The following is a 19,383-nucleotide window of genomic DNA, read 5'->3' as shown; positions in this document are numbered from 1 at the left end:
TTTTATATGGCGACTAGTCGAGGGCAGAAATGTCGACGAGCTACACGCGCCTATTTCGCGTCTTATTCGTGATTATATTCCTGAAGCTGCTCTTTCTTTTGGGCCTCTATTTCCACAGCTACGATGGCGTTTCTCGGTTTCCGAGGCGTCAGCAAGTGGATATCTTTGATGAGCTGCTAGTAGATCGACGGGCAGGTAGGAACCACTCTCTTTTTTGAAAGGATATTTTTGATGATAAAAAAATAAAGAAAAAAAATTCGGAACTAACAGCTAGATTTCCGTTCGTTAAGAATGTCGCCTCCTTGACAGCCTTTGATGCCCAATTTCCATTTTTAGAGCCCTCTTTGCAGCAGCGCTTGGGTTGGATTCGTGAGGAGATGCCCTCGTTTCCGCTGGAGGAACTGCTGGCTAGGGAAAATCGGCGATATCCTTTGGAGAACTGTGGACCCGCACCCGATCTGATGAACATTGATTTTCACAACACCTATTGGCAGAGGGCTATAAATGGTAAACTCACATACTATCTGTACGGAGCCTATTACGATGATCGGCAAGCAGTGCCAGAGGCGCCTTTAGTTCGTCTCTTGGCCATGGTAAATCAGCCCATGAACGACTCCTTCAAGTATCCCGAAATCTTTTGCCAATTTTGGTTCGATGGCAGGACCAAGCCAGTGATTGTACCCGTTTCGGAGCACAAGGTAATGTGGCCTTTTGGCCAAGCGCCTCGACGTTATTACCCAACATTCTTGAGCTGTCCCCTGCCCGAGGGTAGTGACAAATACCAGGTGCCCCAGATGGTTTCCTTAGTGGCCGACAAATGCAATATGGCCAGGAATCTGCTACGAGTGGTTTACGAAACGGAAGAGTCACCCCAGACAGTGGCCAAAAACGATACAACCTCGTCGACCAGTGATCCCAGATTTGTGGTATGTGTGAAGGCCATGGATTTTCCGTATGAGGATAAGTCATGGCGTTTGATTGAGTGGCTGGAATTGATGCGTCTGTTGGGCGCCCACAAAGTGGTGCTCTACGATGCCCAAATGCATGCGAATATGACGCGGGTGGTCAAGGACTATTTGGTCACGAGTCCTGGCTTTCTAGAGCTACGTCCCATGTCCTTGGGCAGGGGTGAACCGCATGCTCGACCCCATTTCCATCACTATGCCATGATGGCGGATGGTTTCAATCGAATACTGAACGAGATGATACCCTACAATGATTGTTTCTACCGCAACATGTACAAATACGACTATGTGGGTGTGTTCGATATTGATGAGGTGATAATGCCCCTCGGAAATCACACCACTTGGCCGGAATTGGTGAAGCTGGCCCGAGTTGTCCCAGACTATGAGAGTCGCACATCGGCGGATTGCACCGAATGGGTAAGCTTTTGTTTCCGCAACGTCTACTACCCGAGGTATCCGGAACGGCCGAAGGTCTATAGGAATCTGTCCAGCTCCTTCTATATGCTGCAACATGTGGAACGCGTGCGGGAGCATTGCAATCGAGGGGCGGCCGCCAAGTGTTTGCATGACACACGTTTTGCCGTCGGTTTGCATAATCATTTCACCTTTTTTCACACCGAGGAATCGGCATGTGCCGCCAAATCGGTGCCCATTGAGTTTGCCCAAATGCAACATTACCGGGAACCCGACACCAAATCCCTGCTGATCGATCCCATTGTGGATGCCAGTATCTGGCGATTTCAGCCCCAACTGCAGGCCAGAGTGGAAGAGCGATTCCGGAGATTGGGCTTCCTGCCCACCGATCAGCAGTTGGCCGAGACTCTGGAAAAGCGACGAAAACGGGATGAACAGCAGTTGAAGGAGGCAGTGGGTAAAATTTAAGGTTCTTTGGGCTCTAATAACCATGTATAAATTGTCATTTTGATAGAAAATAGACTCGTTAATTTGATAAGGTACAAAAAAAATCTTATTAAGCCAAATCGGCTTAAAATCTTAACATAAATATCAGCATCTGCTGGAATATCTTTTTTTTTTTTTAATTATTTGTTACCCATGCAGAAGTGAAAACTTCTGTAATTTCTTATTGAGGCAAATCGGCTCAAACTCTAATCATACATATTTTTTTATTTTCTTTTTATATTTAATTTAAGTAGAAAATGTACACCAAATAAACTATACACCACAATATAAGACAGCTAATAAGTGTACGTATCAGAAGCTTGAACAGAAATTGTTGGCACATTGATAATCAGGCTGACGTGACGCAAATTTTCATGCACGCAGTTGGGCAAACAGGGTTTCAAAAGTGGAACTATTTGTACAGAACTGGGGAAAATACGTTATGCAAACGTTCATATACTTAAATGCTAAAAACAATTCATGTTATTAAAAATATCAAACAAATAAAGGGGTGTCAATTGGCTTTTGGTAAAAGTTGGTCATGTGATGAAGGCAAAGAGTTTGGCTTTTGATAGCGTTCTTCAGGTGCTTTGTTGGAAGCAAACTTAATGCTGGTAGCCGCAAATAAATTCTAGTTTATATCATTTACTGGCACAGTTGTTATTGAAGTTGAGCACAATATTGGAAGGTGGATGCTAATTTAAGTAACAATTTTTTTTTCTTTAAGTTTACATTAACACTTTTTTATTGTATTGGACCAAAAAAAAAACAACCAATACCTAAATCTAAATATTATGATCAATATTGAAATATTTTTTTTTTTTTATTTATTTTAAAAATGTAAATAATAAAATTTTTGATTAGACTATTTTCGAATTTGATATAAAATATAAATTAATAATTGAACCATATTCAATTTAAATATGCATTCAAATTATATAGGAACTTTTTTAACTTAAATATATACTTTGCACATTTATTTAAATATTTTTATGTTAAATCATGCAATTTAATATGCATTGTACATAACATTATGATATAATATTTTATTTAAATATTAATTATACGATTTTGAATTCAATAGTCAGGTATTTAATTTCACATTTCCTCGTATAAGCTAGTTTCTACAGCAATTTCTTTACTTCAACTGTTAGTTTTCCTTGTGTTGCCACTGTTATTTTTGCATTTCTGTTGTTCGACCGAGCAAGTTGTGAGAAGTCCTGAAAGTTTGCCTCAGTTCGCCACGAACAGTTGGAGCTGCAAGTGGGCGGACTGTCACGCCTCCTGGCAATTTCCATTTTCATTTTTTTTTTTTTACTTTGCATATTTTTTTTTTAATTTTTATTATGCATATATATATATATATATATGTATATATATAATTTTTTTTTGCCTTTTCATGTGCGTGCAACTGTTAACAACTCATTAAATATTTGACATGATTTAGCAATTTTAAATGATAAATTCACCGCTCTCACACACGTTTGTTTTATGGTTCAATTTGTGTTGATGCGTTTTCATAATGCCCGATGTTTGCATTTGAGCTTTGAATGACTTTTTCACTGCGTTTTTGTTCACAAAATGCACAAAAATGCACATAAAATTTAATTTAATTTAATTTTCGCTCTGATATTGCAAACACTCATGCACCATTTATCCAGTTCTAATTAATTGCATTGCACAAGAACACAAAACGCAAAACATTCGAATGTGCAAACATGAACAAGTGTGTTGCATGGGCAAAAAAAAAAAAAACACGCACAGAGCTCTGAACTCTAGGCAAAAAAGCGACACAAGCTGAAAATTATTCATTATTATTTAGCCAAATGCAGAACTAATGATATGTGTGCAAACTGGCCAAAGTGTTGTTGGCATGCAAATTATGCGACGAAAGCCACTGAACCGGTGTTCAGTTCAGTTTTTTAATTAAATGTTTTAACACTAATCCAGCGACGGGCTGCGGGATTAGGAAACAAATTTGACCATCTGAGAGAGGTTCAAAGGCAAACAAAGCAGAACCGAGGACGAAGGAGAATGGAGAACGAAGGAGAACGGAAGCCAAGCGGAAGCGGAACCGGAAACGACAGGCAGCGACAATGGCGCCGCGTCACACAACTGTCACCGAAAATGCAGTCCAAATAATCAAACTGAGCGACTCGACCTTTGAGTTTCCTGCAAAAAAAAATGATCAAAATGGATTTACTACTCAAAAAAAAAATGTATAGTGAGAAAACTATTGTTACATGAGTTTTAAACTATTGGGTATGATCAATTTCTCAATAAGATGAGTATTAAATTAAAACCACGAAAGTATCAAAATAAATCTTATGTGGCTTAAAAATAGAGCCTTAGACTACAGTTTTAGACTTTTCGGTATAGAAATGAAATTATTAGGTATAGGTTATAATATTAAGTATTGAATTTATACTTATACTTTAATAATGTCTGTAGTTTTTTTATTCCGTCTGATCGTTTTTCCGTTTGTCCGTGTTTTAAAGGTTTCTGGTCGAAACTTTTGGAAACGTTTGCTTTTCATTGCAGATAGTATGCCATTTGGAACAGACCGGATCGGTCGTCTATATAATGAAGCGCCCATGGAAACAATCGAATTAATAAATTTGAAAAATAAATTTAATTTAATTTTAATTTAAAAATAAATTTGTTTTTCAAACTTTTCAAATATATTTGGAGACATAGTAATGATTTACTATTTCAGAACTACAGCTTCAATTGTATTAAAATTAAACAAATAAAATGATCGAAAAGTTCAATCAAAAATCGACATGGCTTCGCTATTTTTTAAACAAATACGCTTCATAGCTTGCCGATGTTTGTTTCATTTCTTGTTTGTTAGTTATTTATTTTTTAATTTACCCATATATATCAGATTTGTTATTTATCTGAACCAGTCCTTAGTAAGCTTAGAAATCTTTAACAGTTTTATACAACTTAGTTCTCAAAAAATTTGTGTGTTATATTCAAGTGCTAGGTCGGAAACCCATAAATTTGCCATTTACATTATTCGGATAAGGATGTACTTGGATATTTACTAAATATACAGTCAAAATTTTACAAAATCTGGCTCTGGAACAATAAACTCACTTTTTCCACAATAAAGTTACATAACTTACGGCATAGTATCTGTTTTAAGCGAGTGCCAATCAATGTAAGTTTTGAAACCTTTTTTTATTAAAAGGTATTGCTAATAAATACATGCATTAGTAATACATTACGTAGAAGCCATTGCTTTGTAATATTAAACGAAATGTATTTTTGCATTTTCTACCTGTCTCCCTCGACATTTCCCTATACCTTCTGGCTTTACCTCATGTCGCTTGTTGATCAGAGCTTGAATATCATTGGCGATTACACGAAATCCCCAAAATGATGCCGAAAGTTGGGTCAGTGGTGCAATTGAGTGGATCATAGGAAGTTCCCCACTTCCACATACCCATCTTTTTTAACCGAAATACAAGAATACCGAGGAACAAAGTTCAAACTAGCCAAACAAAACAGAACTGAACAAAACAAAACAAAACCAAACAAAACAGAGCTAAACAAAACACATACAACGCAACAGGGAGCTGGTCATGTTTTTTGTTAATTAAAATTGGCATAGCAGCATCCAGCAACCGAGGGGAAATACATACATAGCTGGGAACAGCATTTTTGCATTTTCATCAGTTTTTCCAGTTTCGGGGCAGCCGAACATTTGGACATTTGAACTGAGAACATTTCAACCAGCGGCGGCGACAGCTCACACAGGTCATAGGTCACAGGTCACAGGAAACGAAAAGCGAAAGAAAACCTTTGGCTTTCAACTGAATGACTGCCATTATTTTGCAGTGAGTGTGTGCGTGTGTGTGTGTGTGTGTGTGTGTGTGTGTGTGTGTGTGTGTGTATTTACCTTTAGAGTGCTTAATTTTTCAATGGACGACAAGCGATTTTGAGGGCGGAGTCCTCGATTTATGTGCTACCAATAAATTTACTCAACACTTTGGTCTAGCCCCCCCGCCTAATACAATATTTACATCAAATTGGTTGAGAGGAGCTGGGCGAAATAAAAAATTGCAATGCGTTTTTCTTAGCCAAGAATCGAGGAGAGCGAAACGGCTTAAAGTGCACTGAGAATATACATATGTATGTAAGTTAGTTGATAATATTTATTTGAAATTTAATGTGATTTATTTGAATCATTTTATAAGAGTTCATAATCAGAATTTATTTCTATAAAGAGTAAGCTGGTGATAATATTTGTGTTTTTAAATTTAATGTAATTTATTTGTATTATTGCTATTAAAAGTATACAAATTTGTACATGCAAGTGCATAGGATATTTTTAAATACTAAACAGAGTGGAATTAGATTCTGAATTTTTTTTGTTTTAAATCTTATGTGATTTATTTTTATTATTTTATAGGTTTTCAAATTCAGGGGAGTAAATATGTATGTATTTGTATTACCCCATAGAGATAAGTTAGAATACTTTTATACATTATTCAGTAAGAAAGAAATTAACTATTTTCATTTTCCTCAGTGCATTTTCGCTTCTTGTACTCTTTTCTGTTTCTGTTTCAGATTTGGCTTTGCTTTTTTTTTCTACCTCCCCCTGGACTGTCATTTAAGTTAAAAGCGCATTTGTAAATGTGGGGGATGAGTTCCCTGAGCGCCTTTTAAAAAAGGAAAATCTGGCACAATCTGCTCCACTCTCTTTGCTGTTTTTATTTTTTTATTTTTGTTAATGTTTCTTTTGGCATTTTTTTCATATGGTATCTGGATCTGAATGTTGTGTTTGGGGCCAAAACACAGATATTCCATTAAGCCCAAAATCGGGTCATCGAGAATGGCCATAAATCCATTGACCAAAACTAGGCCCGCTCTAATATTTTCATTGTTTTTAATTCCGATTCTGATTCTGTTTCCAATATCCGACTCTAATTCTTTTCATGCATTCACTCGAGATCGATTCGATTCAATTCCAATGTCTTTCATTTAAACTTATGGCAGCAAAAGCCAAATGAAAGTTTGCTCACTGGCTTTGGCTTGCTATTTTCCTTTGGCTCAATAACATTCGACACGAGCAAACAAAAAAATCTTTTCTTTATTCTGCTTTTGCTCTTTTAACTGGGTATAGTCGTATATTTAAAGAAATTTTCCTTTTGAGCTTATTTTATTTGGCATTTTATCAAAAAATCATTAAAAATATCTTAATAATCGGTGTGCTAGTCCGAAAAAATGTTCCAATATTTTGAACAGCAATTAAAACTATTTAATTAAATTTATTTAACAATTAAATGCCAATTAATTTATAAACTAATATATTTTAACTTAAAGCATAAACATTTGTCAAAATAAACTTAAAAATGATTTTCATCTATATGATTTTTAAGATTCCAAGCTCTTTATGGTGCTCACTTAGGCAAATTTGTTGCCAAGTCAAAAATTTACTCATAAAACAAATAACGTTTGTAAACTTTCAGCAAAAGTAAACCTTATGAAAAAATTCTTGTAAATGATTTGTATGTTAGTTTTTAAGATTTCTTACCCATTACTACTTTTGAGTTTCAGAATTTATCCTTTTTCGGTGCTGATTAAAGCGTCCAATTTTTGGTTTGGTGTGAGTTTGGTAATAAGTTTCCAAGGAGTAAGCTTAACTCAGCTCCTCTTCCTACGTCCAGGCTAATCAGAAATGCGTGATGTGTGTTAACCTACACTTGATTTTTTCCTTCTTTTTTTTTGGGGGGTGTCGCAGCACCCAATGCGAATCAACGGGTCCAAGGGTGTGTAAATATTGGTTTCTAAGGTCGGCAGCTTCAGCACACACGTTCCGTTGTCAGTGGAACTTGTCCGTTTTTCCGACTGTCCCTCCAAAAGTGAAATTTTCCCGAGCTACAGACAATTTTCAGCTCACGTTCGAAGAAGCTGCTGTGTCCACCTTTTTGCGTGGGAAGGGGAATTTTTGCGTGGTTGTCTCATTAGTATGGAGTTGGTAATGCATTGCGTAAGGGGTGAATGGCAAAGTTGGACTGCGGCTTAGTTAATCCCCATCAACGCTTGCAAAAAAAAAACATTAATCCAAGAATTTCAATTCAATTTAAATGTTTGACTTAACTTTTTCATCAATTGCGGTTTGTAGTTATTTTAAACAGAATATTTCATTTGATTATTTTCAGAAAAGATTTTATTATCTCAAAGTTTCATTAAAATTTGAACCATATTAAACCAAAATACAAAGTACAAATATATTGGATTTAATATTAAAATTTCATATTATTCTTATTATTTTTTATCTTATAATTTCAATATGACTTATACAATTTTGGAGTCAATGCCAGATATAGATTTTTATTTCTTGATTTTTTGTTATAAGTGTATATACAAATTAAGGCGGAAACTTTATCTAGTGTTCGATGCTATTGTATTTTTTACAAACAAGTTGGTGTTGAGTTTTCCTTTAAAGCGAGCTATACGAAAGGTTTTATTTTGAGGTTTTGCTTTTGTCGGGAACACAACACAAGTACAGTGCACAGACTTTTTTGGAAATAAAATAGACTAGAGTAGAGTAGAAGTGAGTATGCTAATTCCCAGCACAAACAATCTGCCATCTAACCCTGTAGATTTTTTTCGGATTCCCAGTTAAGCCGTCATGATTCCCAACAATTTTTACAAACTGAAGAACTTTGCCAATCCGAAAACGATGTTCAGAAACTACATCGACAAGGAAGAAAATCCTTCTTCTGTGGGTCTTCGTAAGGTAGAAGCTACTGTCGCCGCTGCTGCTGCAGTCCCTCAATCCAATGCTGCTTCGAAAAATGACACCAAGATGATTACAACACCGGCAGAATCTTCAAAAAAGGGAAAGAAGATGAACAAGAAGGGTAAGAAGAATCAGAAGCAGAATCAGGATCAGAATCGGGATCAGGATCAGAAGAATGTGCCTCGAACCCCCAGTGAGATGAGCAAAATCAGTGAAGGTCACACGGTTGCCAAGAAGAATGAAATTAAGAATGAAAATTCAGAGGACAAAAATGAGGTCAAAGAAAGGGACGTAGTTCAGGACAATGGCCAGGTGAAGAAAAGTGAGGTCCCGCAAGAGGAAAGTGTGCAAAAGAAAGTTACAGAGAAAAAGTTGAGCCCCGAGCAAATGTTATTAGAGAAAAATATCGAAAAGAAGTTGTCAGAGCAAAAGAAAAGCATGCTAAAACCAAGTAGTACCCATTACTCGAACCCAACAATCGAATCTAGTAGTCATTCTCCAACCGTTCAGCCGACAATTGAGAAGAACGAATGTCAGAATATTGTTGATGTTACTACTAATACGACTCTCACAGAGACAGGATCGCTGGAGAAGATGAAGCCACTAGAGAGCGATGTTAGCCAGTATGATGATGATGATTATCTGCCTGAAGAGATGGAGGCCAAGGGACCGCATCATCCGTTGAACAACTGCTGGACACTGTGGTATCTGGAGAACGATCGCACCAAAAGCTGGGAGGATATGCTTCACAAGGTCACAAGCTTCGACACCGTCGAGAATTTTTGGAGCCTGGTGACGCACATCAAGACGCCATCGGAACTGAAGCTGGGCAGCGACTATTGTCTGTTCAAGAAGGGCATTCGACCGATGTGGGAGGATGAGGCCAATGTCCGTGGCGGTCGTTGGGTCATCAGTGTGACCAAAACCGCCAAAAACGACCTGGACAACTTCTGGATGGACACGATGCTCTGTCTGATCGGCGAGGCCTGCGATAATTCGGACGAACTGTGCGGTGCCGTGGTCAATATTCGCAGCAAGACCAACAAGATTTCCATTTGGACGGCCGACGGGGAAAAGGAAGCGGCTGTCCTCGAGATTGGAAGCAAATTGCGCGAGGGTCTGCACATGGACAAGGCCTATGTGATGCAGTATGAGCTCCACAAGGACATCAAGGTCAAGCAGGGGTCAACCATCAAGAACACATATAACCTATAGCACCTCAAACCTCAAGCATCAGGTCAAGTTTTAGTTATTTTCAGTAATTTTTTTTACCCAAGAACACTAAATCACTAAACCTACTGTAATTTCCCAAAACATTCGGAACACATTCGATTATCCGCCGCTATACGTTGGCTAGAGATGTCAGTTGGATGGCAAAATTGCAGTCAAGTCGTCTTCCTCGTGCACGTTGTACATTTTAATTGTAACCTTGTTCTTGTAAAGCGTTGAAATATATGCAAAAAAATTAGTTTCGAGCTATGTCAAATTTGTATTTTCTTTTTGGTTGGGAAAGCACCTACGTTATTAAAAAAAATTCTAGCTTTAATGTAAGTATTTGTTAAGAACTGAAATCTCTTCCAAAAGGTTTTAAAAATCCGATTTTTTTACAAACCCAAAAGGTTTATCCAATCCGATAGTAATGTTATTTTCAATTTTAAAATCAGCAGAAACAAAGAATTGATTAAACATAAAGAATTGATTAAACAAGACAACTTTAATGTCTTCATATACATTTTCTAGCAATGAATTTTTTTATATCTGGATGCAAGCCTTTTCCTTTTCGCCTATTTTCACCAAGTCCAGCAGTTTCCATTTAAAAATGCAACATTGTATGTCTCCATTTTCACAGTCGCAGTCGGTGTACTTGATGTTCGTTGACTTCTCCGCTGGCTGTTCACCATTGGAGCATACAGAAATTGGTTGCTTTTTGTTCGGGTCTACAACGGACATGGGACATGGGACATTTGACCACGGACACGGGACATGGGACATTTGAACGTTGGATATTGGACGTTGGACTTATTTGGCGCACGCCGTCACAAAACTTGGCCATGCTCAATTGTTTGATTTATTGACGTTTATTGGCAGTTGGCATTTTATTGTGACCGTTTTTGGGTGGGCCAAACAAAGGGGGAGCCGAATGGAGGCAAGTGAATTCCCCTGCCAGTGAATTACTTTTGTTGGTGTTTTTGGCCACTTTACTTCCATTCGATTGGGTTTTATGTGCTTAATGTATTTTCTGTGCGCCGCCTTGTTTGTAGCTATTTTTGTACCTTCTAATTTCTCTCACAGCTAGCGAATATTCTGGTTGGCAATCGTTGACCCTACACCACCTACACATTGAAAAGGTCAAGGCCCAGATTGCAGGCCATAAAACTGAGCTCACCCATATTTCGTCACTGATTTATGGCACTCAAATTCATGCCATTGGGCCAAGAAGGAGGCAACGCCATTGATTAAACACTTTAACGATTTTTATGGCTTCACCACTTTAGTTGTGGACTCATTAGAGGAAAAAGACAGGGGAAGAACCGAGGCAAGCACTTTCCTTCAACGGGAATCGATGTGTGCCACACGATCTCGGAGGGGATTTGCCGATGAGCTCGATGTTTAACAATGGAATTGCCAATAAAATGGAAACGAAAAATCTGTAAATATGCAGAGGAAAATGGGGAGGCCACCACACGCCGCCCATTTCACGGATAACAATTGCCACAAAGTCCCTATAAATAAATTTAAGTTTTCGATATTTAAGTTTCCTATATTAAGTGAAAATCGGTTAATATTTATATTTAAATATTTATATTTTTAAAATTATTCTTTGTAGAAAATCTTGTGAATTAGGTACACAAACCCTCAAAAACTATAGCTAAAAATTTTAGCCATACTGTACAACATACTTTTGGGCAGAAAGATTTTATGTCTCATTGTTGAAAAGAAAAACGAACACGTATTATTCTCAAACAAATTCAGATATAAATGCAAAAGATATTAACTTTTGCATAAGTCTCTTTAAACAAGCAAAACTTAAGCCGAAATTGCCCCTAATCCAATATAATTTGATTTTCGAACGTTGCATACTCGTCTGCGCAGCCAACAAACCTTTCCGATCTGGTCCAAAAAAAGATAGAAAGGCAAATTTACCTTTAAGCTGCCAAATACCCCATACTACAGGGCCCAAGAGGGGGCGCCCCACAGGTGGCATTTGTGTTGTAAAGCGTCGATTTACATGCGTGTTGTATGAACAGGGGAATATACATTTGTACACTAAAAAAAAATACTTTAAATACCTAAGACCGAAAGTCTTATTTCACAGATAATTTTCCTTAAAGAAGATTAGTTCATAAAAAAAAAACATTTCAGTAGAATTATGTAAAATAATAGTAGAAAAATAATAAACTCCAGAAATGATACCATAAAAATAATATACTTCAGAAACAAAACCTTTTGAGTCGAGTAATAATTTTTCGTTATTAAATAAAAAAAAAATAATAAGAAACTCCAGAAATATTTTTTTTTAATTATTCAGAGAAGAACAAACTTATACCGTTTATATATTCTTTTAAGACACGTTTTCGGTACATTAAAACATTTTTTACAGTGTATATAAAACATGTATATTGAGGTAAAGGCAGCCAGGCGCTGACGAATTTCAATTTATTTACTTTTATTTGCGTATGCAAAATAGTCGGCTGCGGCTTGATTTTAGTTAGCACACACAGCCGAAAAGAAATCCAGGAGATGTAAAGCGTTTTGGTAAGAGGTTTTCCAAGAGCTTTAACGTACACGCTCCTTTGGGCCTTAAAGTTGTTGGATGCTGATGCTGAAATGTACGCAATAATTCGAGCTGAACAGCTTTTAGGTAATAGTTGATCTAAGACTAAGCTAATAAGTCTACTCTTGCAAATCAGTAAAGTTTGATCTTTAAAGTATTTCTAAGGAAAATGGTAAATTAGATTAAATAAATAAAAAATAGGAAGTGGTTTATACTGAACACTTGAAAACATAACAATTATATTTTTTTGTGTAAATTGAAGTTTAAAGACCACAAATTTAAACCAACAAATCAAATACTTTGTACTTACTATTTATTGCCACTTGCTTGCTTGACCTGTCAATTGATTTACGATATAACAAAATGCAGCAGTTTGTTTGACTAGAGCCAAAGAAAAGACCTATTGATTTTGTCTTTTAAGACATCATCGTCTTGTCGATAATTACTCAACCCCAAGAACCCGTACCCGTATCCTCAAGAACGGTCACTCGTGCTACCAAGGACAAATAGGTTGAGCGGACAAAGTGCCCCGATTCCGACACTTGCCCCAATGTCCAATTTGTAATCCATAAAGACATCCGACCACCTCGCTTTTCTCTCTGCCTTTCCGGGACAACCAGACAGGACATTTATGTTCAGAGCCCGGACGAGAGGCGAACATGTCACATGGAAATACTCCAACGACTCCCCAGGCAAAATGCACCGAAAGAAATAACCGTTTACGAGGTCAGTTTAAATTCTATCGATTTAAAGTGTTTTTTTTTTTTTTTCATAAATATGCTAAAGCAGCCTTTAGTTTAAATTAGTAGGAGGTTTTGAAGGTATTTGTTGCGTATGGTGCCTAATCAACATTAAGCAATCTTAACTTTATTAACATTACATTAATTTATGTAATGGAAATTCCGGAAAATTGTTTCTTCAATAATTTTTAAAATATTTTTAAGCTATCTATTAATTGATCTGGTCAAATTCAATTATTTATTTTTTGCTACAATTTCAAGGACATATTAACGTTGTCTGAACTTTTATCGGTTGCAAAGTAATGTGAAGAATCATAAAATGAATGCGTATATGGCTAGTTTAAGATCTTATTAAATTTTAGACTTAACAATAGTTCTAAAGCATTCTTTTTTTTTTTTTGTACTACCTTCCAAAGTACTATCCAATAATTTATTAGTTTTTGCTTTAATTTAATGGAGATGTACACGTTGGGTTTTTCAAGTCAACTTTCTTATTCGTTTTAATATTATGTTATAGTGTCAAATTTAAATTCTCAAAGACATCGTTTTTGCGATTTTTCTAGTGGTTTTTTGCTGCAAAACGGTATGATAAATCATAAAATGAATTATTATATCATGTTATTTAATTTTTTTTTTTTGGCTCTGTGTAAAAGGGCACGTCCGTCGCCCTCGAAATTTGGCTAATTATATAGCCATAGCTAATGCCGAAGCATTGTGTTGTGCGGGTGTGTTATGGGTTATGGGTTATTTGTCCTGAGTCCTGAATAAGTCATGTGTCGCTGGTGTGATTACCTTTGGTCGGTCTAGGGGTTCAATGGCCATTCGCACGATATGTCAATCAGTTGTGCTTTTGCTACTCTGCTCCTGCTATTGATCTACCGAGCTACCGAGTTATGTTCGCAGGCAGGAAATAGGCTGGCCAAACAGCCGAGGAAATGTGTTTGCCAAATTGTTGCAACGCAACAAATTTGTAGCCTGTATTAATTAAATGCGGCCACGCACGAGGCACATGGGTGCCATTCAATATGCAAATGCGACGCCCAATAATCCAGTGCATATTGGATTAAGCTCGAGGCACATCATTAGTGTTGTTCCGACAATCTACGCAGGCCGTGATCCAAATACATGCGTATTTCGTTTCTGCAGGTGCTTTTAGAAAAAATAGAGAGATATTTATTTTTTGTATTCCATTCTTTTATCAATGTGCTTATGGAATTTGATCGTTTTTCATTTAACTTCTTGTGTGGCAATCATTTTCATGTTCACTTTGAGCAATGTCCACTGTATCTTAAGGGATTGGCACACACTTCTCACATCTTTATTCGAACTGAACTGAAACCTGGGCAAAACCTTTTGGGCCAGGACTTCATTAAGCTAAAATTGAATCGATTGTTTAGCTGTGATCCAGATAACTGGCAACTAAGCAGACAGACAAGTCCTCTGGGAGACAGTCTTTGTTCGAGCCCCTTCTACTGTTCTACTGTTTTACTATTTTCTGTTTTTTGTGCTAAGTCTAAGTTGATGTTGAAGCCGGAGCAAGTGCACTTGGCTGGCTGGCTGGCAAATGTTGACATTTCTTCTTCTTGGGGATTTCAGCTCGCTTGTGCGCTTGGATTTTGTTTTTATTATGATTATTTTAACTGCTAAGGCAAAGGCAAACACACAGGGGGAGTTCGCGAAGGAGCATAAAATGCAATTTTCCATGGGGCGGAAAAGCGGGTTTGCGTTTGAGTTTGGGTTTTGGCTGGCGTCAAGCTTTCGACCCAAAGCCCAACAAAGTGAAATGCAATAAAACAAAGGGCCAGGAAAAGGAGGCAACGGCAACGGCAATGGCAGCGGCAATGGCAACTGTCTTGTCTTGTCTTTGCTGCTCGAATGCCTGCAGCTGTGACCCCTGACCCCCCACCCCCCACTGCATTTTACCACCCATCGCCCACTTTTACAGCACCCAGTGAAAGCGCATCGCATTTACAGCGGCAATGATTCAAATTGTCGCCTTGGATTATGGATTTATTACGCGTCTCGTTTGCTCGTAAGCTGCCAGCGCGAAAATAGCTGCAATTGTGCATGCTGCTTGCAATTACTATCAATTTTTTTTTTTTTTTTTTTTTTTTTTTTTTTGCATTTTGTAACCCCATTTTGCACCCCCATTTGGCACCCCCTTTGCGGAAAATGTGTCAGTAATTCGCGTTGACAATTTTTCGGGTTCAACTTGCTATCTTTAGCGTTTCTTTAAGCTTTAACTTTGTGTCAACTTTGGAGACGTATTGTTTTATTTAATTTTGCCAAAAGTTGAGTACATTCGGTGGTTAAGGTTCTTTTAAAATAATAGTAGGTTTTTAACCTAATGGAAATAGTAATCGTAAACAGTTTTTAAAAAAAACTTTTAAAACATTGTTTTATATTTTCGTGAAGCTAATACTATAAACAATCATAAAAATCCACAGAAGATTGATTTATACTTTTTTTTTTAATATTAATTTAAATAATTCATTATTATTATTTTAATATAAAGTACATATAAACTAGGACTTATGGTTTTTTATGTTAAATTGCATTAAAATCTTGTATTACAGTATGGTGAAAAATGAATTTTCAAAGAAGTATGAAAAGTTTTAATTTTTTCTTTACAAACTAAAACAGTAAAATATATTTTCTGTGTTTTCTAGCTCTGTTTTTGAAAATTGGCTAGGAAATTTTCATCGTCTATAAATTAGGATGATAATGCATTATTATTTCCCACTTTGGGCATTTTCACGGCCGCCAGAATTTATTGCTCTCACCAGTATAATTTTCTGATTATTGCCTTTGATTTTTTATCTGAATTTGCTGGCTCATCGAAACCATTTTGAAGTTAAGGCAGCTCAAAAAAGCAGAACCCTCAATTCGGTGGGTGGGTGGGTCAAGGTAAATCTGTATAATTACCTTTGCCCAGTCACGATTTACCAAGTTTGGTTGGTGGTGACACACTATCTGTACACAATATCTGTCGCTGACTTTGGCCCTTTTGGGTCGCATCTCTCAGATACTGCAGATATACAGATATTTTAGGCCTACTCATGCCGCACAAATCAACCCACTTGACCAGGGGTTAGGGTTCCATTTTCGTCGCTGGGTCGCTGGGTCATGGTGATTCGGATTCAGATTCAGATTCAGACTCAGATTTGGTCAAAAAATCACAAAAATCAGAAAATCTGATGGAAAATGCCCAAATTCGGCGAATGACAAAGTAGTTGAAAGCTTTGCGTAATTATTATTATGTTTTATTTGTGTGTGTGTGTGTGGTGCAACTCTAATTGTTGTCAACAACAGATGTGGTTGTTTGTGTTTGTGTTGTTTGGCTTGTGTTGTTCGTTGTTGTTTGCCGTTGACAACGCTGACATTTCGAATTTAGACATTGCCTGACTGTTTGACCGCACATTAAAATGCGCTTTTTGTGTGCCACGGCTAGTTAGGATTTTGTGATGCCCCTCCCGCTGTTTTGTTTACTTTTCAGCACATCAAATTATGTAAAAAAATCTTTTTTTTTTGGGGTGAAGAATCTCCGTTTTGTTTAGTTGCTAAGGCAAAAAATCGTGTCAAAATGGATGAGATCCGATCCGTGGGGACTTATAGTAAAAGGAGGGGGTTTAAAGATGGTTAAGCGTAGGTCACGAAAATGCAGCAGCCACAACAATGCAATGAGCAGGCGTTGCAGATTAATTAGCGTCTGCCTGCGATAAAGCACGTCGCAGTTACAACCGCAACGTGAGCAACTTAAAAAGGGAAAAATGTTGGAGAAAAATGGGCAAAATGACAAGAGCCGGAGGGTTGCATAAAAAAAAAGGTGAAGTCAGACCGGAAATTGTCGAACCTATCGATCCAGCGATATTAAAGTGTTAGGCTTGAATAAAAATAAAACATGAAGCTAGCCTAAAGTTTTAAATTAGATGACAAACCCCAAAATAAAAATGGTGACATTACATTTCAATTAAGTTTGTACTTAGACCAGTAATCCCTTAAATTGATATTAAAGCCTCACTATAATCGAAACAGGTTTCATATTCGACAGATAAATTGCAAAAAAAAAGGGCTTAAGGGGAATATATATATATTGTGGGTCAACTGAGGGCAACATAAATAAAATCAAGATAATTGATGCAGCATTTAAACGATTCACAATAAATTATATTTGTTGAAATCGAATTAAAAGGGGGATTATGAGCTCTCAAAGACTTAGGCCCAATGATGAATATTTCAATTTGAAAACTTTGCTCTTAAATTGCATTAAACTTTCATATGTTTAATGGAGGCGAGCAGTCAGGTATTTTGATTAATTTTAAATGCCTCCCACTCCGTTTCTTCAATGTATATCCTTTGCAAATAACTAATGGTAAATAATAGCAAATGTACACCTATTCGCACCAGTTTCGTCGATGTGGCAGTGCACAAACTTCTGTGGTCAGCCGCAGCCAATCAACCGCAGAGTGTCAGCTGCCAATTGTCTTTGATCGAGAATGCCAAGGATTCGGCATGCCGATACCGATTAGTTCAAAGTTCATAGCTGATTTTTTGCCTAGACCAATTCCTTGAACCTTGAATTGCCACATTTAAATGCTGCTAAATAATCTGTGTTTTTTTTAAAAGTATTAAGACTATCTCTTAATTAATAATGGATTTTTCACCAAAAAAAAAAGCTATACTTTAATATCAAAATGCACAGAGACATTCTATTATTCATTTTTGAAAATCCCTCAACAATCGCTTTTTTTTAAACGTGTAAAATTTTTTGTCGGTAAAGGTCCCCTATGATCGTCTCACCCCAATTCAACAGCTCATAAAAGATTTCACCCCTTTGATTCCACGAAATACATACACTCAGAGAAAAACCCCATAGTAAAATTAAACATTAAAATATTTGAATGTAACATTGTATTTTCAAAATATAAACTTACTTAAAATAAACTAAAACATACTAACATAATTATAAACTTAATTAATTGGTTTATACAAAAAAAAATTGTAGATTTCAATTTTTTTTTTTAAACAATATTTTTCCATACTTAAAAATAAAAATGAAAGTGTAACACACATTGATTTAAAAATAACACCACTCGGGGCTAAATCAGTACCGAAAATATTCATATTCAAAGTGAAAATATATGGATTTACCATGATTTTTCTCCGAATCCATTCCATTAACAACGTGACGGTGGGGCATGGTTCGATACCTACTGTAAGAGTTGTGTAAATTTCTTTAAAATGTAACGATAGATATGGAAATATTACTCAGCTTTTACAAATGTGCATACCCTATGATTTTGCTGTATTTTACTGGGTATGCAGTTAGCTACCCCCACATGATAAATGAAGGCAATTTCTCTGGCTCCTTTTCTTCCAGTCTCTCAGTTTCTCTTTGTTTCTCCATCTATCTCTCGGTATGAGATATGGCAAATCGCTGCGAAAAATACGCGAGCAGATTTATCTAACATGTCCGGCGGGTGGTGGGTGGGTGCAAAAAAGAAATGGAGAAAAGGAGAAAGCGGAAGAGAACCCCACTGAGAAATGATGTCTAGACGTTTTTTGTTCTCCGTTATTTTATATATTTTTTTTTTTCGTTTTTCGGCTCTTTTGGTTGGACTCCTCATTAAAGAAACCTGGCTTAAATTTTGAACACCGCCCAACCACCCGTTTTTTGTGCCTTTTTCGTGGTGTTTCGCTTAATTGTTCGCTGCTGCTTCGTGGCCAACTAAATACCTGTATAAATATTTTATTACGCAAATGAAACAAGCATTGTTTGCATTTTATTTGCGTCGCCAGCTGCAGCAACCGGAAAAAAGGACATTTGTATGCAGGAGGGACAGCCAGCTGACCGCAGAGTTTGCCACAGGAAATGTAAAGCAGAATGAAAAGAAGGCAGCTCTTTCCCACCTGGGGTTTAAGCCAAGTAAGTGCCATCTCTGCGGAGGGGAAACCGTACCACCCCAAACCACTTCTAAACTTGATTCCAGGCAATCGTTCGTGATTGATTCAAAGCGATTGCAATTGGCAGCACAAGGGCAAAAAATAGAATTGTTTATCAGAGAGATGCCGGAACACAAAACGCCCTTGCATGTGCTTACAGGCTTTTATTTTATTCTATAAAGTAAAAGTCTTTCTTCAAATATATGCATATATATTGTTTTTCTTGTGGTTGACTGAAAGCCATTGAGTAACTTTCCCAAAAGTTAGGCAAATGGCTTAAAAGATTTACCATCTATTTTAGAT

The 19,383-nt window shown here is 36.9% G+C and overlaps 2 protein-coding genes across 5 annotated transcripts; both read left to right on the top strand.

Annotated features, from left to right (window-relative positions):
- Positions 1–2,156, top strand: LOC108138393. The gene is made up of 2 exons (XM_017260571.2): positions 1–195; positions 337–2,156. The coding sequence occupies exons 1-2, from the start codon at positions 30–32 to the stop codon at positions 1,845–1,847; spliced, it is 1,677 nt and encodes a 558-aa protein (XP_017116060.1). The 5' UTR covers positions 1–29; the 3' UTR covers positions 1,848–2,156.
- Positions 2,157–4,818: 2,662 nt separating this feature from the next.
- On the top strand, positions 4,819–10,101 carry LOC108138397 (eukaryotic translation initiation factor 4E1). 4 transcript variants are annotated; one of them, XM_017260579.2, is made up of 2 exons: positions 4,819–5,031; positions 8,502–10,101. In XM_017260579.2, exon 2 carries the CDS (start codon positions 8,512–8,514, stop codon positions 9,835–9,837), a length of 1,326 nt encoding a protein of 441 aa, XP_017116068.1. In that variant the 5' UTR covers positions 4,819–5,031; positions 8,502–8,511; the 3' UTR covers positions 9,838–10,101. The 4 variants fall into 4 exon arrangements, with proteins under 4 accessions (XP_017116068.1, XP_017116066.1, XP_017116065.1 ...); XM_017260577.2 differs by having other exon boundaries at positions 8,483–10,101; XM_017260576.1 differs by lacking the exon at positions 4,819–5,031 and adding an exon at positions 8,341–8,433.
- The last annotated feature ends 9,282 nt before the right edge of the window (positions 10,102–19,383 follow it).

This window comes from Drosophila elegans, unplaced genomic scaffold (genome assembly GCF_018152505.1).
Source record: "Drosophila elegans isolate 14027-0461.03 unplaced genomic scaffold, ASM1815250v1 contig_149, whole genome shotgun sequence".
NCBI classification, from domain to species: Eukaryota; Metazoa; Arthropoda; class Insecta; order Diptera; family Drosophilidae; genus Drosophila; species Drosophila elegans.
This window is presented reverse-complemented; position numbering and strand designations above follow the sequence as displayed.

Coding starts and splice junctions, on each gene's coding strand:
- LOC108138393 (XM_017260571.2), top strand. CDS start 30: ATGTCGACGAGCTACACGCGCCTATTTCGCGTCTTATTCGTGATTATA. Junction 196..336: donor GCTAGTAGATCGACGGGCAG/GTAGGAACCACT, acceptor TTCCATTTTTAG/AGCCCTCTTTGCAGCAGCGC.
- LOC108138397 (XM_017260579.2), top strand. CDS start 8,512: ATGATTCCCAACAATTTTTACAAACTGAAGAACTTTGCCAATCCGAAA.